General features: G+C 38.9%; 1 protein-coding gene across 2 annotated transcripts in view; it reads left to right on the top strand.

The window, feature by feature from the left end:
- Positions 1-24,551, top strand: part of SH3RF1 (SH3 domain containing ring finger 1) — a 63,809-nt gene that overhangs the window by 19,078 nt on the left and 20,180 nt on the right. For both annotated transcript variants that reach the window (XM_073001462.2, XM_020805512.3), the window contains exons 3-6: positions 14,487-14,762; positions 15,881-15,976; positions 19,644-19,946; positions 20,369-20,479. In XM_073001462.2, the coding sequence (XP_072857563.1) occupies positions 14,487-14,762; positions 15,881-15,976; positions 19,644-19,946; positions 20,369-20,479 (786 nt within the window). The remainder of the gene's footprint in view (positions 1-14,486; positions 14,763-15,880; positions 15,977-19,643; positions 19,947-20,368; positions 20,480-24,551) is intronic.

Raw genomic sequence — 24,551 nt, 5'->3', positions numbered from 1 at the left:
GTGGGCCAGTGTGTATGGATATGTGTATGTGCTTTTTGCTGATAAGTGTCTCCAGAATTTACCAGGGGGGTTGCTGGTAGCTGACCTTCCCCGCAAAAAGGGACTGCAAATAGTTGTCCTTAAAATTCTGGCCAAGTGCGATGGAATGAATGAAGTATTTTTTTTCTTCCTAGGCTGATGGATCTCGGAGTTCTAATAAAAATTTCCAGGTTTATTTAAGCTAGAACTTGATCTTTCCTTTCTTTTGGCCTTTTGCTTGGAGAAGTAGGGAAAGTCCTGGGATAAAATAGCTAGCAAACATCCCTGTAGGAGGGATTTTATTTATATTAAATTATTAAATTATCCCCGGCATGGTTACCATCTGGTTTTGCCGTGTCCCTGTTGTGGCAGGGCCAATGTGGTGTTTATTTAAGCTGGCTTGTCTCTTTCTCTATCAATGCCTTCAAGCTACAGTATGTTTGTTGTTTTCAGGGGTTTGATGTCCTGACTCTTCCTACAGCTCTGCTCAATCTTTTATTAAATCCTGCACGCTTCAAGCACTTGACCTGGATGTGTGAATGTCTCTCTGTCCCATTTTGAGAGTGATTTCTCTCTCCTCCCCCATTTCTTCAAATATGGAAATATCTTCAATAACTGTTTTTCAAGTATTTAATATTAAAAATCTTCCTTTAAATATAATCTAGTTGTCTGTACCTCTTTTACTGTTCTTATTGCAGCATTGCGTGAATTATTAAACAACCTTTCGGTATATCTTTTGGTATAGTTAAAATGGTCATTAGGACATAGAACCTGTTGTTAACTTATATGAATCCCACCACTGGGTAGGGCTTATATTACGAGCATCTTGAAAAATCATACTAGGGCTTGTTTTCAGGTTAGGTCTTATTTTGGGGAAAACAGGGTAGTCATACCCAAAGTGCAGACAAGTGGGAGTAGAACATTATTTTCAGGGTTTGGGTAGCAATGAGTCCCAAGACCACAGTGGAGGCATGCAACCATATCCAAGGAGAGCTGTCTCCATTGCCATGACACATTTACTTTGAGTTCCATTGCCATGCCAAAAGAAGGTGGAGTTTTTGAATATAGTACACACCACCAGATGAATGTGTACCATGTTTTGAGATGTAATCCTCAAGCAGTGCATCTGCTTCCATATCCTTATTTCTTTCTCTGGACAACCAGCCTTCATTGTCTGATGATAGCAAATGGGACAGTGAGGGCACAGATGAGAAGATGTGTTGAGAGGATCACTGTGTTTTGTAGCAGCCAGGTAAATTCCTACACAGAAAAATTATATAGGGTGTTTTTTTTGAAGATGTTTAGTTTTCCATGAAACAAATAGCTCTAGCTAGCGTTGAGGGCAGAGAGTTCCATCCAATTAAATTATATCTATATAATGCTGGAATTCTGAAACCTTGTACAGTAATGTGTACTCTTGTGATGGGACAGTAAATCTGATAAGAGACATATAGTTTACCCTCTTTTTGCTAGCTTAGTATCCATAGAAGAGTCTGATTAAGTATGTTTTTAAAAAAGAAATAAGGTCCTATGTGTGAGCAAGCAGGTGGCTAATTTATTTTTAATAGCTGCACATATAAGAGTTCAAGCAGCTGATAGTAGTAGTCATTTCTGATTAGCTGTATTGGATTCTAGTTTTTATTTTAGTTTTGTATTTCAACATAAAAAGATTATGTGGTTATGCCCAGAGACCTTCGGATAGTGTGGGCGGCATATAAGGTAAATAAATAAATAAATAAATAAATAAATAAATTTGGCAAGGAACAGTTGAAATAATTTTTTTTTCTTTGTAGCAAATTCTAGCAAGTATTTATCTGTTTGTTTTTATAAATAAGGTATATATAAACTGCTTAGAAGTAGTTGCTTCCTTAACGTGATTATCTGAACAATAAAATGTGATTTTGACAAGAGAAAAGGCATCTATAATTAAAAATAAAATAAACTGTAATGTCAAGTTGTGCAGAACAAAGAACTCTGAGGCTTGTGTATCCACTTCCCTGCCCTTTTTGACTGTGCATTGTATATGATTCAGCCGTTTACAAACCATTTGTGTGCCAAGAAGATCATTGCCAGTGGCAAGGTTAAATCCTCTTTTGTTCAATATAAAAATATATTTTCTTTTAAAGCCTCCTGAAATTCCTCTGAAATACTGCACTTAGGAAAAAGCAAATTCTTGTATTCATGTTCTCTTTTCATGATAATTTTCAATGGTTCAATCTAGAATATAAAATGAAGCCTAAGAAATTTTGCTGGTGGGATAAGCAGTAATATCAGGCTGATTAAGGAGCAGTTTTGCCCACCTTGCTCATACTAACTTTTCATGACCACATTTTGCACTCTGATATTTCCCAGTGCTGTAGCTTTTCTCAATATCTTAAGGAAGATTAAATCTCAGGAGATTGGTGTTGCAAGTTTATATGTATGTTCTCAGAATTGAGATGCCTCATCTGCAATTTACAATGTTTTTCTGCAGATAATATGGTCTTAGTATATGATCTATCCTTTTTATAATCAAATTTACAATCTGCTTCAATCCCAGTGAGGATATTTCTTTTATCCCTTTTGTCTGAAGCCCTGCCAACAAGGAAGGAAGCATAAACTCATTAGATACCAAGTGGCCACTGATATTTATCTAGATCACTGGTTCTTAACCTTGGGTTACTCAGGAGTTTTGGACTGCAACTCCCAGAAGCCTTCACCACCAACTGTGCTGACTGGGGTTTCTGGGAGTTGCAGTTCAAAAGCATATGAGTAACAAAGGTTAAGAACCACTGATCTAGATCACATCAGGCTTCTAAGACTTTCCGACTTTTGTAGAAGTCAGATACTTTTAGGCAGGGGTCTCCAAACTTCAGCCTGTGTGCCACATACGGACCACCTTGCCTTTTTATCTGGCCTGGGCATAGGAAGAGGAGGGAAGGGGGACCCAAGTGATCCTCCACCCCTGCTGTCTTTGCAAAGACAGCTGGGATGGGGGATCACTTAGATCAGGCTTCACTCCACTTCGTATCCCTACTTGGGCATAGGAAGAGGGGGGAAGGGTGACAGCGGGAATGGGGGATTGCTTGGGCCCCCTTCCCTCCTTTGGCCCTTGAAAATGTGTAAAATATACTGAAAAGTTTGGAGAATCCTGCTTTTAAGAAAGAGAGATCCCAATTCATCTTGGAATACTGTTCACTGATGGTAACCCAATGTGATGAGTTAAAGAAACAGTTTATACCTTAGCTTGTGACAGGGTTATAATTCGTTCAGTCCTCACTAGATGGTGTCTTCTATTTTATGATGCTGTGACAAGACTCGTTGGTAAGACTAAGAGTTGCTATGTTATCAGTTTCATTGGCAGAATATTTCCCCTTTTTTACTGTAGAATCCCTTTTCTTCATTCTTTGATATCTTGTAGGAACATACTTATATCTCACTAAGATTGCAGGAAGTGCTTTTCCATCTATATAATTATCACTTGCTCCTTTTTTTCTCAGATGCCATTTCCTTGAGATGATGATGTGCTCTGGCTGTTGTTTTTGCAGTTACCATTCTATTCAAGTTTCTTCACAGTACAAACAACAAATAGAAAACTCAGTAACAGTCCAATCAGTCAGTCCTGTACACATTGGTCAGAGGTTAATCCCACAGCATTGATTAGGGCTTTCTTCCAGCTAACTGTGTCTAAGAATGTGACCTTTAACAAAATTGCTCTCAGAATGAAAACCAGGTTTACAAATAGCCATTTACCTGAAATCATGTGTCAGGTAGGAACTGCTTTCAGATGAACACGTTGCTATGTTAGAGGAGATCTAGTGCTGTGTATGCATCTCTGTAGTTTGCCAATAGTAAATATACATATGTATCAGTGAGCAGGCTGGTAAAAGTGTGTGTGCAGCATTAACTTTCATGGGCTAATGATAAGGCGGCTGAAGGCACATTACGGTATCTGCATACTATGGTATCTGCAGGGGATTGGTTCCAAGCCCCCCTGCTGGAAATTGCAGATATATGAACCTGGTTCCCTCTAGCGGCCAGTTCTGGTAATACATATTAGAAAGCCTATTTCTGGGGTGGGTGGGTTAGTTAATATTTTCAGGCAGTGAATCAGTGAAACTCGTGGGTACTGATCCCCTGGATATGGCAATCCTACTACTGGTATATTTTCAAAAAATACTATTCACATAAGCAGTGACGTTGATTAGCAATAGAAGTAGACTATACAGTGGGGTCTCGACTTACGAACGGCTCGACATACGAACGTTTCGACTTACGAACTGCTCTCATAGGAATATATGGACTCAACTTACGAACTTAGATTCGAGTTACGAACTCTTTTTTTCCTTTTTTAAAAAGCTAAGTCATCTTAGGTTAAAAGGAAAAAAGAGAAAAATATCCCCCTCTAGTGGCAGAAGGTGGAATAGCAGCTTCCCATTGGTTTCTATGGACGAAAAGAGCAGATACGGATTAAATGATTTTCAATGCATTCCTATGGGAAATGCAGATTCGACTTAAGAACTTTTCGACCTGAGAACTGCCTTCCAATACGGATTAAGTTCGTAAGTCGAGACCCCACTGTATGTAAATATGAGTGTAAGCTTAACCATGATGGAACAAGGAGCAGGCTTTACCTTTTTGGCACTTGCTACAGATGCAATCTGAACCGCCCCCCCCCCCCCATATTATGCCTTTTAGTTGTCCTGGAATTTGTTCTATTGACTTGAACCAAAAATCTGCATTTCTTTCCCACCTTTTTAATTCATCATCTGTTTATAGCTTCTGATAAAGTACATATGAATAGAAAAACAAATTTGATGTTAAGTTTTTGTGATTTCTTTACCATTTTTGTGATCTTTCACCCTTGTTCATTTATATTTCTAAGTTACTTCCCAGTTTTCTACTTGGCCTTGTCCAAGGATGGGGAATGTGTGGTGTTCTAGGTTCTGTTGAAGTACAGTTCTCATTATCCCTCACTCCATATCTGCTAACTATGGCTGATGTGTGTGGCAGTCCAGCAACATCTAGAGAGCTTCACATGCCCCAGCCTTGTGCTTGGCCACTTAAGAGGCTTATATGCTAAAAAAACAAACAAACCAAACGTCTGTCTGTATGTACTTATACATTAATATCAACAATTCATTCTTGGAGATAAATCTCTTTTCTTCTGTTTGGCCTCCAGGGTTCTGACAAAAGAATTCCCTAGCATAGGGTGTTTTTGTTTTTGCGGCGGGGGGCACTGCAAGAAAAGATGACTAAATAATCTGATCTATGACATAATTCCATATACTCCTATGTTTTTGGTCTTTATAGTTCTTTAATTGAAACTACAGAGTCATTTGTAAAACTAGTTTCTTCTTGGTGTGTGCATGCTCGTTAACTGCTGTAGTTATTTTTACGGTGCTAGTTGGGGGTAGCAGTATAAATGTTGCTCTAGTCTGTGGTAGTCATTGATATCCATTGAGTTCATTTGTACTGGAGGATAGATTTCTAAAACTGTCCTGCCACAAAAAGCAGCTACTGTATATTCCCACAAATACAAACCACCCCTCATCTGCTTTGTGTATCAGCTGCTCAAGGGAGCCATAGTTGAATCTGGTGTTCTCTTGAGTTTTGGGGCTTGTTAGATTTAGTACAGGTCACCTCACAACAGTTTGTAAAAATTGGCTAGTTGGTCTTCCAGCCCAGTCTATAGATCTCACTGGTGCCATCAATATATGGCATTTAACACTAGTGCATATTTGTCTTTGAATGCCCTTTCCAGAGAAGATGGAACCTAATTTTCTTGTACAGTGATACCACCTCCATTTTCTAACAGTGAGAAAAAAATCAGCAGCAGAAAACAAGCAATAAAGAGTCAAATTGTGTTTCGAAACGGATGAATAGCATTCCAAAAAGAAACAAAGTAGGTAGTGGTGCAAAGGCCATTTCAACTCTGGACATAGCAGCTATTGTCTGTAGAACAGTTAAAGCCACCAACCGGAACACTTTTTCATATTAGAAGAGTAAGTTTCCTGTCAGCAAATCTAATTTAAAAGAAAACAAAAATTGCCATGCCAATATTATTTATATAATTTAAGACTATAATTTATTTAAAAATAGACACTTTTAATATGTAAACTAAAGTTTAATATTAAATGATTCAATAATACTAATATGCCATTTCACTTATTCTCTCCTAAGTAATGGCAGCTGAGTTATACTTACAGTACAATAAACATTTACTGGCATAAAACAGTGTGGACAAGGAAGTAAGACACAAGGGGAGAAGAATCACAAGGCGAATAAACATAATCAACAATAAATGAGGAAGTACAAAATAATCAGAAGTAAGACATAATACCCGGGAAGTGAGGTAAAGAAAAGTTCTATTATGAGGCAACAGTGAGTTTCATAATTACAGCTAAATAGTTTGCCACCGCCTTGGTGAGGGGAACACAGATACTGTAGTATTGCATTGCAGCATTACAGCATTGCAGTGCTGCCTGCTATTAGGAATCTAACTTTGATTACTACTCTGAAAATCTACTAGTAGCTGAGCATTCTTTGGCACTGCCCTTCTTTGGGATTGGGATGTAGACTGATCTTTTTCAATCCTCTGGCCACTGCTGAGTTTCCCAAACTCGCCGCATATTGAGTGTAGCACTTTAACAGCGTCATCTTTTAAGATTTCAAATAGTCTGACTGGAATCCTATCACCTCCACTGGCCTTGTTGTTAGCCATGCTTTCTAAGGCCCACTTGACATCACTCTCCAGGATATCTGGCTCAAGGTCAGCAACCACACTATTTGGGTTGTCTGGGACATCCATATATTTCTGGTATAATTCCTCTGTGTATTCTTGTTTTCTGCTGCTATGAGGTCCTTACCATTTTTGTCCTTTATCATGTCCAACATTGCACAAAATGTTCCTTTAACATCTCTAGTTTTCTTGAGCAGATCTCTGGTTTTTCCCTTTCTATTATTTTCTGCTATTTCTTTGCACTGTTTATTTAAAAAGGCCCTCTTGTCTCTCCTTGCTATTCTTTGGAAGTCTGCATTCCATTTTCTGTAACTTTCCCTATCTTCTTTGCATTTGTTTCCCTTATCTTCTCTGCTATTTGTAAGCCCTCGTTGGACAGCCACTTTGCTTTCTTGCATTTCCTTTTCTTTGGGATGGTTTTTGTTGCTGCCTCCTGTACAGTGTTATGAGCCTCCATCCATAGTTCTTCAGGCACTCTGTCCACCAAATCTAGTTTCTTAAATCTGTTCTTCACTTCCACTGTGTATTCATAAGGGATTTGGTTTAGATTATACCTGACTAGCCCAGTGGTTTTACCTACTTTCTTCAGTTTAATCTTGAGGTTCGCTATAAGAAGCTGATGATCAGAGCCACAATCAGCTCCATGTCTTGTTTTTGCTGACTATATAGGGCTTCTCCATCTTTGACTGCAGAGAATATAATCATTCTGATTTCGGTACAGTGGTGCCTCGCATAGCGATTGTTTTGTATAGTGAAGAAATTGCTTTGCGACGCTGTTTTTGCAATCGCAAAAGCGATCACTTTCCAATGGCCCCTATGGGGAAAATTCGCTTTGCGATGATCGCGGGGAAGCGATCATCGCAAATCTCCGCCGATCAGCTGTGCGGAAATGGGGGCTTTGCAATGATCACGGGGACCCGCGATCATTGCAAAGCTCCCATTTTCGCACAGCTGATTGGTGGTTCCAAAATGGCCGCCCGCTGTTTTGCCTCGCTTTAGAGGCACCGAAAATGGCCGCCGCAATGGAGGATTTTTGCTTCGGGTGAGTTTTGGAACCCTTAGGAACGCATTGAAGGGGTTTCAGTGCATTTCTATGGGCTTTTTAAAATCGCTTAGCGACGAAATCGCTTAGCAGCAATTTTTGCTGCACAGATTAACGCCGCTAAGTGAGCCACCACTGTATTGCCCATCTGGTGATGTCAATGTGTAGAGTCACCTCTTGTGTTGGAAAAGAGTGTTTGTGATGACCAGCTTGTTCTCTTGACAAAACTCTATTAGCCTTTGCCTGCTTCGTTTTGAACTCCAAGGCCAAACTTACCTGTTCCTTTTATCTCTTGACTCCCTACTTTAGCATTCCAGTCCTCTATAATGACAAGAACGTTTTTCTTTGGTGTCAGTTCTAGAAGGTCTTGTAAATCTTCCTAGAATTGGTCGATTTCAGCCAATTGGGAGCAGGAATCTCCATATTCTCCAGCATGGGACTACTCTACATTCTCCTGCAGAGCTATATCTCTATGTGCCGCTCAAACACTCTTCTCGCGAGAAGAGGGCTGTTTTCCTTTTGCAATGGGAGGGGAGGGCTGCAGGATTAGAGAGACAGCGACAGACGGAGGGGAAGGAGACAGGCAGGGAGGGAGCTGTGACTCGTCAAGCAGCATTTTCCACTCGTCACAGATGAATGGATGAGTGCATTTTTCACGCCCTGCTCATACATCTTTGGAGACATTTCTCTGGGTGCTTTTTCCCACAAAAATGTGATAAGCAGCAACCAAGAAAAAACTTCTCCATGGTGCTTCCTCCATCTGTGGTATATGCTTCCTAGGTAGATCTGTTTAGGTAAGGTAAAGGTTCCCCTTGACATTTAGTCCAGTCGTGTCCGACTCTAGGGTGTGGTTCTTATTCCCATTTCTAAGCCATAGAGCCAGCGTTTGTCCGAAGACATTTTCCGTGGTAATGTGGCCAGCGCGACTAAGGTGGTACCTATTTGCATTTGCATGATTTCAAACTGCTAGGTTGGCAGGAGCTGGGACAAGTGACGGGAGCTCATGACTGCTGGTCTTCTGACCTTGCAGCACAGAGGCTTCTGCCGTTTAACCCACAGCACCACCACATTATATACACTTAGGCCGTTTTTCTTCCACTAGCAGTTAATCTTCTATATGTGTTTGCTAAGTGTTAAAATTGACTTTAATATTGGTTTCAATTTTGATTTTATTGATTGTATTGGGGTTTTATTATTGTAAGTAGCCCGAAAGATATTTGCCAGTTGGGTGGAATACACATTTGATAAACATATGAATTTAATAAGTGTTAAAATAAACAAGGTTCGTGAAACTAATAAATGGCTACCAAAATGCCCCTCCTGGTCATGTATGCTCCATCTGCAGACCTTTATTAATGAGGGCCTGGCCCCCTATGTAAACGGTGATGGGCAGGTAAAGAAAGCAGTGTTGTGTCTGGAGCATTTTGCTCACCATCAGCACCACTGGTGAATAACAGCCCTTCATGTACGTAGGTTAAAGAAAGGGGGCTTCAATTAGAGATACTGTTGTGAGAACCTAAATTTATTTCCTGCATCTAATGTTATCCAGTGACTTTAGTCACTGAGAACCAAGCCCATTTTTCTCCATATAGACCCTCTTCCTTGTTTGTGTATGTCTCCATTTTTATTGTTTTCTAGACTTAATGTATGAGTGAAAAACAGAAGAGTGTTTGTTTTGCAATTGTTCAGACCACAGGTGGAGGAATATTATTTCTTTATAAAAGCAACAAAAGCCTGGCATATAGTACACCAATTTTCAGGGAGTAGACTGGAATATATTTTTCTATTTCCACATTAAAGGGGAGATTTGAAATTCAGGTTGCCTCACAAGAGCTAGGCATCTTGAAAGAGTGGGACACAGTGTTGGGGACAGTTTCAGAGTAATAATGATGAGCACAGACAAATGTTTTTTTCTGGGGGAGTGGTTTTGAAATACTGACTGGCCACATGTTTTGATCTAGCTCTTAGACTTAGTCCTGATCATTGATCTTGCTGACTGGGACTTCTAGATGTTCAAGTCCAAACAGATTTGGAGGCTCAAAAGTTGATAACCACTGTTCTAGGAGAATTCTATTCCAGTTATATTGCAACCAAACCCTTCAATAATATAACGAAGAATAATTTGGAACCAATGCATTTATTTGAATTACGTATTTAGATAATGTTTTCATAATGAAGGACAAAACAAGTTGATTTTTCCAGGAGGAACTGTTTTGTTTTAGAAAATTGTGTTTTTAGGAAATCATATTAATGAGAAGAAGATAAAACCCCTTTCTGTTTGGAACGCACAAAACAAAGTGCTGCTTATATACCACCCCATAGTGCTGAAAGCTCTTTCTGGGTGGTGTACAATTTAATTATGCAGGTTACGCATCCCTCCAGCTGGATATTCATCTTACCAACCTCAGAAGGATGGAAAGTTGAATCAACCTTGAACCAGTTACCCAAGCCCAGGATTGAACTCAAGTCATGAGCAGAGTTTTTACTGCAGTACAGCAGTTTAACCACTGTGCCACGAGGCTCCATAAAGATAGTTAATGGAAATTTGAGACAGTCTAACTAAAACATTAATTCAGCTAATTTGACATTGAGAAACTTGTGGTTTGCAGGAAACTATTCTCTTTCAATTTATAGATGATGTTTCTCATCTTTCTTTGAATACAGAGAATCACATCAACTTGGAAAAGTCATATCAGACACATAGTTGGGCAGAACTTCCTCTGTGAACCTAAGACTGCTCCCTTCCATCTTTTATGCATCATTAAAAATATAATAGCAAATTTGCTTTAAAAATGCAAAGGTTTTCAGCTGTTTTACCATTATGTGCTGTCAATTGGCTTTTGATAATACAGTACAGTTATCCTTCATGGTCTCTGGGGATAATACTGATGGGTAATCTGCACCAGTGCAGAACCTGTGTGGAACATTCCCAAGCTGAGTGTTAATTTTTGGTGGCAACCTTTCCTAACCTCTACTACACATATATAATTGTGCCCAGTGCGGGCCCCTCCATTCATTTTATCTGCTGCCAGAGCATCCACACTGAGTTTTATTGTTTCTCTGTTGAGTTCTGTCATCGTGCTTCTAACCATTTCCCTCTTTTATAAGAAAAAAAGAAAGGGTCAGATTATTCTTTCCCCAGTTTTTCCTTTGTCTAGTACCTTATCTGACAGTCCCCAGTCTTCTGTTTTCCACATTGCAAGCTTTGCCCATGGTTATGGCCCCAAGGCCTTATTTAAGACATGCAGTTCTTGTGGGGATAGCACCACATTAATGGATTGTCATTCAAAGTGTCTCTTCTGTTTCAAGGAAATTCCTCTTTTTCAAACCTGCCTGATTTGTAAGAGCTTCACCAAACAAGATTGCAGGCTGAGGCAATCAAAATTATGTTCATATCTTTAGCAGCACTTCTTACATGCCACCAAAGATAAGGCATCGAGACCATGCCTGATGGCTGAACATTTCTTCACCACCTTCGATATTAGTCAGTGTAGCTAAGGGCACAATGTGCACATCCTCGACCAACCTTCAGTCTTTAATACCAAGTTCCATGTCAGCTACCAATCTGATTTCCCAGGCCTCTCTTCCTTCTACATAGGGTAGGGAACTGCCTACACTGAACTTGAGGAAGAATGGTCAAAATGCCCTACAAGCCTGGCTGCATCTGAAAAGGACAAAATACAAAGCAGAATGCCCCAGGAAGAGATCTTGTCCAGTCTTCATAGGAGAGTGATAGAATCCAATCCTTGCAGATGTAAGTTGAAAGTGTCCCCCCCCCCCAGTACTTCACAATTTTGAAGCATGTTGTAGGTCTCCATTCCATTCTGAACCTTTGGGTCTCAAACAATATTTCAGTTAATGGTGACACTGGCTTCCATCATTTCACTTCTCCACCAGGACAACTGGTTTGTATCCATAGATCTCACAGACACATACTTCCACATCACTATATAGCCTTCTCACAATGTATCATCACTTTGCCCTTGACCATGAAATTTGCCTGTTCAGAGTCCTCCCATTTAGTCTAGCCATGGCCCTACAGGTCTGTACAAAATGCATGACCCTGGTTGTAGCCTATCACAGGACTGAAGCAATCTGCACTTTCTCCTATATTGACAACTGGTTGGTTTTTCCAAGACAAGGCTAAGATGCCACCTCTGTTTTCTACTTACTTTTTTCCATATATTGTAGGTCTTGAATCAATGAGGGTAAATGAGAACTCATTCCTTCACAGGGCATCACATTGGGGCTCAACTCATGAGCAACCAGTGTTCCTTCTGTACAACATGACCAAATCCCTGGCCATATTGGCCTTCAAAGTAGCCACTCATCCCTTTTCTGCATTCATTGTACAGAAGCTGTTAGGCCTCATGGCCTCAACTGTTGTGCTTATTTTGTGGGCTTGTCTCAACTTATGTCCACTCAATACTGGTTTCTCAAGGCCTTCAGCTATCTAACCCACCACAGTTCCACTTGACTTTCATCTCCAACACAGGCTCAAAGATGTCTTCAGTGGTGGACATGCCTATCCAACCTTAAAGCAAGCATACCGTTCCAGTGCTGTCATTCTCAATCCCAGTTATGATGGATGCCTCTCAGTCAGGATGAAGAGCTCACTTGCCAGGGCTTATGTATTCAAGCCTTCTGGTAAGCCTAGGAATGGAGCTTCTACATCATTGTGCTGGAGTTGCTGGACATCTTCAAAGCCTTAACGACATGGTCCAAGTAGAGACCAACAACATGACCATCATGCATTATCTACCTCTCAGTGATATCTGCATTTCAGACTCCTCAGGACAGTGTCTCCTATCTCTTTGCTGAACCAGTTGTGAAAAGATTCCTGAAGAGGCTCAAATATCTTCTCTCCATAGTTCACACACCCACACCATCGTCACTTGCCCTGGTCCTCTTCCAAGCTCATGTACCCACCATTTGAACCACTGGCTTCCTGACCCTTCCTGACCCTGGCCAGCTGTGAGTCTGAACTGTGTGAACCAAACTCTGACTGCCCTTAACATGACATTCTATGCTGGCAAGATTGTCTTTCACTTGGATGTTTGCTTTTTGTCTAAAATTGTGCCCTCTTTCCACCTTAACCAGGATTTCATTCTACCTGCCTTCTTTGGTCTGTGACCTTCTAACTCTTGAAATTGAAAGAGCTGTGCCCTTCTACTTCTCCCATGCTGAACAATTCTGCAAGTTCCTAAAACTCTGCTATGGAGGCCAGAAGCAGTGACTTTCAGTGGCCTCCCAGATTTCCCACTGGGCTGTTGAGTGCATTCACCTACAAGATTGCCAAGGCATCTGCTCCTCAGTGTTTCAGATGTCATTCTAAAAGACAACTGGTCAATTCTGCAGCAGCTCTATGCAGTGTTCAAATTCAAGACATCTGCAAGATTGCCACCTTGCCTCAACCATCCATATTATAGGTTCGATGTTCAGGTCAGAAATGAGACCTGATTTGGGAGAGCTGCACTGGCTGCTGTCTTACAGTAACACTCCCTCCTCCATAAAGTCAGCTTGAAGTCTCCCATCAATGTAATCCACAGAGACCATGAAGGAGAGTGACAGATTACCTACCTGTAACTGTGGTTCTTCAAGTGGTTATCTGTAGAGTCACACTACTCACCTTCCTCCCCTCTGTGTGTCTGCTCCATCTAACTTTATTAGACAGGAAGAGGGGTGTCCATGCTGGGCAACGTTATATATGTGTAGTAGAAAGTGGGCAGAGTTATAGCCAAAAATTAATCACTCTGTTTGAGAATGCTTTGGACAGGCTCTGTGCAGATGCAGATTATTCATGTGTGACTCCACAGATGACCATGCAAAGAACCACAGTTACAAGTAGGTACCCTGTTGTTTTCAGGATAGGTAAGATATTCAAGAACTGGTTTTGTCTTTGTCACTATCCAGTGAGCTTCCATAGCCATGTACTGATTTGAATTCAGGTTTTGTGAGTACTCATTCAACATTCTGTCCTCTATACCACAACAATTCTTTGTGCTCCTAATGCTTTTAATGCACTCACTTTTCTTAGCTACTAATGGCCAAATCCTACTAATTACATCTGCAAACGTATTGCAAATGGTATAAATGTATGAGGCAAATTACCTCAAGTTAAGAAATCATTATAGATATTATTAGTTTCTTATGGAGTTGTGTGACTTGGCACACAACGGATAATATCTATGACAATTTATTCTCAAGACAATTTGCCTCCAAAAAGTACATTGTTTAAATAATATAATATTGGTGTAAAAATCCCAAGAGAGATTCTGTGTTTCCCGAAGTATTTTCATATATTGTCCTGCATTATACTTAAGAAATATTCTATTTTTAAAAAATTTCAGTGACACATTCATTCATAGTGATGTACTTCAGAACAATCTTTTTTTTTTGGTATTTAGATTAAATTCCAATGCTTCCCAACCTTGGGTCCGTAGATGTTCTTTGGACTACAACTCCCAGAAATCTTGGCCAGTACAGCTAATGGTGAAAGCTTCTCGGAGTTTTAGTCCAAGAACATCTGGGGACCCAAGGTTGAATTTAAAACATGTGAGTTGCATTACAATTGCATGAAAATTTTGTAATGAATTTGAGTACCTGACTTAATTTCTAGCCAATAGACTGTTGATGTTTTTGCTTGAATCTCTATACAGTTTTTCTACATTTTGTGAGTATAACTATAATTTCTTCTTTTTGTAGGGTGTACCTCAGTTACCTTGTGCCAAAGCATTATATAACTATGAGGGGAAAGAGCCTGGAGATCTAAAATTCAGTAAAGGTGACATCATCATATTACGTCGGCAAGTAGATGAAAATTGGTATCATGGAGAAGTTAATGGTGTCCATGGATTTTTTCCCACCAATTTTGTCCAGATTATTAAACCTTTACCTCAACCTCCACCTCAGTGCAAAGCACTTTATGACTTTGAAGTTAAAGACAAGGAAGCAGACAAAGATTGTTTACCCTTCTCAAAGGTAAAACATAAAACTTCCTTGTTACTGTGAGTGTAACAACATAAAGACTAATGAAGCAGTTGTGAATATATGGGAAGTCCGTGACAAATGAAAATAGAGCACTTATTTATTTAATTTTTAAAAATTTACATGTATTTACTTTTTTATGGGGGTTTTCAAAATCTGGGGAAATAATGTTTTAAAAACATCTTCATGTATGCAAACTTTATTATTTAATTTTTGTCTTGTCCTAAGAATTGTATATGTGGTTCTTAACACACTACACTTTACCCCTGCAAATCTGGGAGGTAGTTTATGCTAAAGAAAACTGTGCATAGCCCAAGAAAGTGACTAATAAGCTCCAAAGTTCAGCCAGTACAGTATTAGATATCTTCCCAGTGTGTATCTGACACTTTAGAACCAACTTCATATTGTTTGCAAACCTAATCTTTATTTTTCAAGGTACTGTATGTACATTTTTGTAGCAATCAGGTGCAGCTATTTAGAACTCACATGTTAGGACATCTAGCATGCAAGGAGTTTTTTAAGTGGAGATACCGACATGTGCTATGTCTGTCTGAAATAGTATAGCCTGGGAACAATTCTACTGTGAGTCTTTTAAAATACCTATTAAGTGGTTAGGTGAGACCTTAGGGAGCTCAGGCTCCTCCATTCTCCACAGCGTCAGTGATTCTAGTGGTTGCATCAGAAATACTAACATCTCCTAACTAATCCTCCAAATAGTTGGCATGTATGTATACTGTATAGCTTGGGTTCTGCTTTATGGTTACTTAGAAAAAGCAATAGAGAATGCAAATTAAGAAAGGAGCAACAAAAAGAGATATGTTAATGTCAGAAAAGAAATGGTGGCTTGTGCAACTGGGTTACTGTTACCCTATAAGCTCAAACTAGTGGATGACTGACTAGTTTCTTAGATTCCTTTCAGAACAAGAATACTGTAGTACAGTAGATGCAGTTGAGAACGAGTTTCCCTCTGCACACCTATTCATCACCTTTGTAAAATACATTTTTCTTAGTAATGGTTGTGCATACAGTATCATCAGGAAAGGAAGATTAAATAAATTACTTAATTACAAGGAGGAAGCATAATTACTTATTTCTCTTTTTTTTAAATGCAGGATGATATTTTGACTGTGATTCGCCGAGTGGATGAAAACTGGGCTGAAGGAATGTTGGCTGACAAAATAGGAATTTTCCCTATTTCATATGTTGAGGTAAAAGAACTTTATTTAATGTAGAATGTAATCATAATGAAAAATCTGGCATCTGCTTGAGACTAACCATTTCCTCCAAAACAGTCTTGGTAGTCCTTTCATTGTTTCCTATCCTCTTGAATCCAGGGGATGAGAGTTTTGAGAAATATAGTTCTTCATAGTCTCTGTAAATCACATATATGGATTTGCACTTTCCCAGAACACAAGTTGGAATCTTCTAGAGATTTGTGGCTTTAACAGTCATTCTCCTCCCTTGCACATGCTCAGACACACTCCTTGGTTCCCTCTTTTTTCACCGCAACAGCAGCAGACAGGAGGTTGTTCAGAGTGATTTTGCTTCAAAACCTACTTGAAACTAAAATATATTTATTTTTCTTTTTTGTCCCATTTGTTGGAACAAACATTGGCCACAAGATGAATTTCCTCCATATCATCATTGAAGTCATTATACTCTTCCCCATATTGCCCAGTTTCAAGACCACCTAGACTGGCTCAACATATAGAGCTACAACATAAATGCTCTATAACTGTCTTCAGACCATCAGAACCATCGGCTCAGTCTAAACAGAATAGCTTGCTTGGTTCCAAGAAAATACACTGGAATGACACTGTCTCAGTAAGAACTGATAATTCTAACTATGGACTTTTCTTTCCTCTTGACTTCTGCACTAACTCAGTTCCAGCTATCAATACTTGATCTCTGACTGAGGTGTCACGTTTGGAAACAAGCTCTATGAGTCACTGTTCTTTGCCAGATTTTCCCGTTTGTGTTGACATTGTCTTTATTGTCTTCAATACTGACATTGGAACTGATCAGGTTCTCAAATTCAAATCTAAGTACAGTATATGATTCTTGCTAAATATATGACCTCCTTTGATAACTTCAAAATGCATTTGTCAGTAAGCATGCCTCCACTGGATTTAGCCAAAATATTTGTTTAATATTAGATTAAGTATACATTATTTCCATATTGTGTTCTTTTAAAGGATTTTAAAACCTGGAACTCTTGAAAAAGTGCTAGCAAGCACTTCCCTACCTTGTTTATTTCAATAGGAACAGTTAAATACTGTGCTGGTATCTACAAGGAAAAGTTATATTTTATCATTGTTATTTATCATAGGGATGAGGGTGGCACTGGTGATTAAACCACTGAGCCACTGGGCTATCCATCGAAAGGTTGACAGTTCAGTACCATGTGACAGAGTGCTCTCCTGTTGCTTGTCCCAGCTCCTGCCAATCTTGCAGTTCAGAAGCATTCAAAAACAAGTAGATGAATAGGTACCACCTCAGTGGGAAGGTAGCAGTGTTCCATTTCTAGTCATGCTGGCCACATGACCACAAAAAGTGTCCATGGACAAATGCCAGCTCTTCGGCTTACAAACAGAGATGAGCACCAACCCCTAGAGTTGGATACTACTGGTCTTAATTGTCAAGGGGAATATTTACCTTTTTATCATCATCAAGTAACATAATGATTCTTATTCCCCCAACAGACTGTAATTATCTATAAATATACTATTAAATCAAGAATAGGATGAGATATTTCACAGAAACTTGCCTTCATTTCTTTTGTCAGATTAGTGTTTTGAAATTGTAACACAGAAAAAGTGATTAGCTGTTTAGAGGTTTTTAACCCTTTGTAGCAGTCATAATTTGTAATAGATATTCAACAATTCAAAAGTTTCAGTTTACTGTATTTTGAAGGGCACAAAAGTCCTGATATATGCTAAGAATTTTATAAATGGTGAGAACAATTTGGAGCAGAGCTTTGTATGTGTTTGTTTGTTTCCTTTTCTGGGTAAATCAGAAATTCTTCCAAGAATATGGAAATTGAGGGTTGGAAGGCAAGAAAAAGAGTTGCAAAGCAAGAAAACATTTAGGAGTGACAATTCAAAACATTTAGGAGTGGAAATGGAGAACTGAGATGTTCAGTTTCAAATTTCCAGTGAACAAATTGTGTTGGCATGGAAATGTGAAAGGCTAAAGAAATTTATAGGAGTGAGGCAAATTTAGCCTCACTTAATTCAAAAGGGTGAAAAAAAGATAAAGTATTCAAGGAAGTAAATAATCAGAAGTAATGAAAATAGAGTGGGAAAGTCTAAAGTTGTTTGTTTGATTATTCATTACATTTATTCCTCTGCCTAAGCATTACTCTGTTCAGGGTGATGACACTAGGGGCTCCCAGTTTGGAATGTTTTTTATGAGCAGGCTTGTATCAGAACATATCATATCCTGATGAAAAAACAGAGTGAGTAATCGGGGGGGGGGAGCGGTCCACTTTCTACATACATTTGCCAGTTTATTGAAATTTGCCATGGGTAGCACTCAGAAGAACTGATAGTATTTCAGAAATTGCTGCTTTACTTACTAGCGTTTAGGAAGAGTAAGTGCTACATATGCTGCTAGTTAACTTTTTTCTGGTCAAAGATATCCCAAAACATAAGCTGTGTGGCCTGTCAAAAGATGGGGAATCATATTATTATGTTTAAATGTTCATTAATTTATGCAACGTCTTCCAGAATTAGGAAGGCCATTACTTTGAATGGGAATGGATAACAGACAGCTTTTAATCAAGGTGGAAAATGTTTATTCTGAACGTTTTAAATGTGATATCATTGATATTTGGGATGCTTATGATGGGAAACAGTGGAAGCATATAAGTTGACTAGGTCTTTATCAGTAAAAAGCTGCTTAGAGGTGGGAGATCTGGAATGAATCTCTTGGCTGGCTTACCTTGTTATCAGGATTATAGTTTTGGCCACTGAAATAAATTCTTTACAGATGGAGTTGCCCCTGGAATCTATATTTCCTCTTTTTCCTAGAAAGTTGCAAGCATATTAAAGCAGTGGTCTCCAACCATGGGCCTCCAGATGTTCTTGGACTTCAACTCACAGAAATCCTGGCCAGCAGAGGTGGTGGTGAAGGCTTCTGGGAGTTGTAGTCCAAGAACATCTGGAGGCCCAAGGTTGGGGACCACTGTATTAAAGGGACTGGTGCTCACAGCACTCTCTCAGTCTCTCAATATGAGTCATGCATGTTTGTATGCTTTTGTGTTCATGTGTCATTGTCTCTAGCTGTCTATAGTTGTAAATAGGATTCAAAACTGTGCAACTACTTGTATGGTGTTTATTGGCTTGTTTGTTTGAGGCAAAGGGAGAAGGGTTTGCCTGAGACCAGTTGCCCTTGGAAGCATAATTAAGACATTCTCTAAAATTATAGCTAGAAAATTATAGCTAATTGTTTTACATGTATATGTTCTTTCTCTCTCCCTCTTAATTTATTTCTCGCTCTGCCTCTAATTGTTTCTTGATGTGATGCCCATTCAAAAAAGAATTTGTTTTTTGAAAAGCATGCTCTTAAAAGTAATTTTGTATTTAAAAGTTCTTTTCATTCATATGCACCATTAATAGAGTAATATATTAAGTTTTGATGTTTTAATAAATTAACGTTTCTTTTAATGTAATTATTAAATTAATTTTAGAAGAGGTAGCCATTTTAGTATGTGCAAGAATATCAGGCAAAAACAAAAGATGAATGAAAAAAGGGACAAAAATTTTGTGGCACCTTAAAGACTAACTTCTGTATTTTAATGTGAGCTGTTGTGGACAAGCACACTTCCTCAGATATAAGATTATTAAACTAGTGTTAATATTGTATCTTTAACAGTTTAACACAGCAGCAAAGCAACTGATAGAACTGGACAAGCCCTCAGGTTCTGCAGCAGACTCTGGAGAAGGCACTTCTGGTGCTTCCCATAGCAATTCCATTCAAAAGCACAGTGATACTAAGAAGAACACCAAAAAACGCCACTCCTTTACCTCTCTTACCATGTCCAACAAGGCCTCACAGTCTTCTCAGAATCGTCACTCAATGGAAATCAGCCCTCCTGTCCTCATCAGCTCCAGCAACCCCACAGCAGCAGCCCGCATAAGTGAACTTACAGGCCTTTCGTGCAGTGCACCTTCTCAGGTAATTTACTAGAAACTGAATGCACAGTGTACCATAGCATTTTAAATGAGCAATTTAAAAGGTTGACAAAACAAATGGAAAATAATTGTGGAAGATTTCTTTTATGTGCAAACCATCATTAATTTAAACATATAGAGATTGTTTTCATGCACTCTAAAGCACCTGAAGTATCCTAAAGACAACTCTTGTGCCTTAAATAAGTGCATAGTTTATCACAATTATTATAGTGTACATAGTTCCCCCCCTCAAAAAAAGCATGCACAACATAAATGCTTTTTATAGTTTTATATAAACTAAAGGATGAAAAGTTTGGGGACAAGCTGCCCTGTTGCTATGCAAGTAAAATATAATTCATGAGGTTAAAATACTCATGACAGTAATTATTGTATTTGCTGACTCAGTCTTTCTTTACATTTTCATAGGTTCATATCAGTACCACAGGGTTGATCGTGACCCCACCACCAAGCAGTCCAGTAACGACAGGGCCTTCATTTACCTTTCCCCCTGAAGCCACCTACCAAGCTACTCTTGGTGTAAGTGTTTTTTGATAGATACTTAAGTTCTCCATATACATTTATATCAGTTGGTACTGATTTTTTGTAATTCTAGAAGCTGAACATTTTGCAATCTTACTTGAGATATACTGATGTTTTAAAAATTGTGTACAGTATATTTTAACCCTGTAAAAAAGGCTAACTCAAAACATTTTGATATCCATCTTCCTCTTATTGATTTCTGCTTTAATTAATCACTTTATTATTTGTTATTGATGTTTTATCTTTTTGTCAAAAGGAAACTTAATTTTTTTTGCCCCCTGCCCCCACATCTGCAAACTTTAGTCTCAGCTGTGTCATATGTTGTGGCTGTATTTAAAGTCATCCTCCTTGAGGTGCCTCTGCTTTCTAATCTTTTACAAGACTTGTCCTTTTTGGATAAATATTTTTGCTGGTTTGCAATCCTTTACAGAAGAAAGTGAAAAGCCAATACTCTCACCCATAGAAGATATTTTTATCACCTATATACGTCATAAAGAAAGCAGAGCACAACAGGGAAATTTTATGAATGAAGCATAGTTTGTAATGTTAATATTCTGTGTTTGCTGAATAGTGTAATTTGGCTTACCTCCAAATAAACCAGTTCATTGTAGGAAAGTCTTGAGTAGGTGAGTTGGGAAGAACTTTAACTGTTTTAGATTTATAGGAATATAGTTGTGGGAGAAGGTTGTGGTTGTTTGTTGCTCCCTCAGTTTGAAAAGCAGTTTACTCCACAGTTGGGGGGGGGGTGTTTGCGGTTTTAAAAAAAAGATCGGAAGCTCATATGGACTTACAAAACTAATTTTACAATTTCAAATTGATATGCTCTTTTGAATCTATGTCCATATACGTATTCCATATTTTTAAAAGAATGTGAAGTCTTTCCCATTAGTCACATTTTTTCACTTTTTTAAAACTAGGAGATGAAGATTTCTTAAATTGGTTTGTAGCTTACTTTTGTGAAGAACAATTAGAAAAGCTGCTAAAAGAATCTTTGTATTATAAAATCTTGGTAGACATCTGGGTAATGAATAGAAATAAACCCTTGGATCATATGTATACGACCATGTATTTAGTGAGTATACTATGAGATAAAGCTGCAAACAGTTGCTACGCAATGTGTGTGCCTCTGCTTTTCTGATACTTTCCAGTAGTCAATATGCAAAATGATATGATTGTTTCTACAAGCTGGATTTCGAAGGGGCAGAGGAACTAGAGACTAAATTGTTAACATGTGCTGGATTATGGAGAAAGCCAGAGAGTTCCAGAAAAACATCTACTTCTGTTTCATTGACTACGCAAAAGCCTTTGACTGTGTGGACCACAACAAATTATGGCAAGTTTTTTGCAGTCCAGGGGAGACTCTGGACTGCAAAGAGAACAAACCTATCCATTTTGAAGGAAATCAACCCTGAGTGCTCACTGGAAGGACAGATCCTGAAGCTGAGGCTTCAATACTTTGGCCATCTCATGAGAAGAGACGACTCCCTGGAAAAGACCCTGATGTTGGGAAAGTGTGAAGGCAAGAGGAGAAGGGGATGATAAAGGATGAGATGGTTGGACAGTGCCATCAAAGCTATCAACATGAATTTGACCCAACTCCGAGAGACAGTGGAAGATAGGAGGGCCTGGCATGCTCTGGTCCATGGGGTCGCAAAGAGCTGGACACGACTTAATGACTAAAGAACAATTGTTTCTGAATTGTTTCTATTTGTATTAAGAGAAAATCCTATTTTTCTGGAGTTACTGAATTTTGTTGGCCTAATTTAAGCTTGCAGATATGATAAAAGTGAAATCTGCTCTGAAAGCACTAGGGATTTCAAGCCACAGATGATTATGAGAAGACTGTTTCAAGCCATAGAGACTGAATCTGTGAAAATCCTAACAAGAATATGTCAACAAATATGGAAAACAAATACTGAAAACAAAACAAAGGCCCACTGAATGGAAACAGTCCCCAAGAAATGCCAAGAGATGCCAAGAAGTGCAATAACTATAGGACTGTTGCTTTTAATTTCCAGAGCAAGCAAACATGTGCCCAAGGTGTTGCAACAAAGGCTTTTACTTTTTATATGGAGCAAGAAATGCCTGATTTTCAATCTAGATTTTGAAACGGAGGAAGCACTCCATATCACTAATATCTGCTGGCTACTGGAATACACCAGAGAATTTCAGAAGAAGATAATTGTATGCTACAGCAGGGGTCCCCAACCTTCTGGGACATCTGAGTGTCCAATGCGTCAAGAGGGCCACATCATAAAACAGAATGTAACAAAATTATTAACCTATCTATTTAGATCATTCAGAGGTCAATGAAGAAATGTTAACTTGAATGAAATGCATTCTGGAACAATATTTTACTGTGGAGTCCTTTTATCTAGCAACACATGCTTATGTAGTGAGTGTGTTTTTTTCCTGTTAGCCAAGGCATTAATTTCTAAGTCAAGGTTTGGGACAGAGACCCTTAAAGTGCCATGTAAATATCCATCTGTAAGTCTTGACCAGCACTTGGATTTCACAATTGTCACCTTGGGAAACATTTGTTCACAGATATATGTGGTGCCAAAGACTGTGAGCATGCCTGTAGCACATTTTAGTTTGATAAATATATCAGGTAGACCAGAATAGAATGGACTATTTTCTTTGTAAAGGTCTCTGAGATTATCACTGGCTTGCAAATCTATTAGTTCCATCTGGAAAAAAGTTACTTGCATTTTATGGTATTACTTCAAAGGGAACATTCTTGCTTATGGCAATCAGTGCATCTGTTCTGGAATTCCACCTGCAATAGGTTTGTTGCTTTGATGTGTCTTTCAACATTGAATTGTAAATTCCTACCCTTCTGAAAATTTAGTTCATTGCTGCATGAGAATTGCAAAAGTTACTTTCACTAACTTGCTTCCCAAAAATATTTAGTTTTCCTTCAAAAGCTTTCAATTCAAAATACATGTCACACACAAGCTTTTCCTTTCTGTGCAGCCTTAGATTCAGTGTATTCCGATGCTCTGTGATATCAGGTAAGAAAGCCAAATCAAAAATCCATCCAGGGTCAGAAAGTATTTCTTGACCTTTTCCTTTCCTTGAGAAAGACAACTTCATGATGAAGACTGCAAAAATGTTTGAAGGACTGCCTCTGCTAAGCCACCAGACATCTGAATGGTACAATACCTCTCCGTATTCTGAAACTGACTACGAGTAAGGCCATGATGCCTGATGTAATTAATGCTGGATACAACATGTCACATTTTCCCACTGAAGAATCTTATTACGTAAGGCTTCCTGATGGATGGTGAATTTTTAGCAGAGCAGCAATTGAATAGTTTTAATATTATCATTGAATAAATAAAAATATGAGAATTATAGTCTTAGGGGATCTAACTCTTCCCTTTCTCATCAAATCCACACAACTCTGGCTGCTGTTAGCTGGGGATTTTCATTTTGACCATGGCAAAGAAGAGAAGAGACCCCTGCCTCTACAGTTCCAGAAAATTGCACTATATTCACAGACTAGGAAGAATTTTTTAAAAATGGATCTGAACTACCAGAGGGTAGGGTTGTAATCCTAAGTACATTGAATACTATGAGATTTATTTCTTAATAGACATACTGCCTTGAGGTTTAAGTCTTCACATGCTAAAATTGGGAGCCCTCCAAAAAAAGGCAGTTATGGAGAAAGAGTGACTGAAAGGACAGCCTCTCACCTGGAGCAGAGGACATGGCATTAAGTTGGCTCCAAATTATATGCAGGGTGCACATGCACATCACTGCCTGCCAGCCAAGCCTCAGTTAGGAGAAGCAAAATGACAGCCAGGGGAAGTGAACTTGGCTGGAGGAAGATGTGGGAAGGCAAATCCCATAAGCTTTCCTATTAAGAGAGTACTTCTTCTCTCTCAACCCAAGGCACTATCCACAAGCTCCTGTAAACACAGATGCATGAGAAGGAGCTGGAGTGCATTGGGAAGGAGAGAGATAGGCAAGGCAAGGCAAGGCAAAAAGTCAAGCAACCAGCTCTTGTTGAGGAAGGAAGAATTATTTTGTCTCAAGCAGCAACCTCACCAGAAATCTTGGAAGC

This window comes from Pogona vitticeps, chromosome 5, assembly GCF_051106095.1.
Source record: "Pogona vitticeps strain Pit_001003342236 chromosome 5, PviZW2.1, whole genome shotgun sequence".
Lineage (NCBI taxonomy): Eukaryota > Metazoa > Chordata > Lepidosauria > Squamata > Agamidae > Pogona > Pogona vitticeps.
This window is presented reverse-complemented; position numbering and strand designations above follow the sequence as displayed.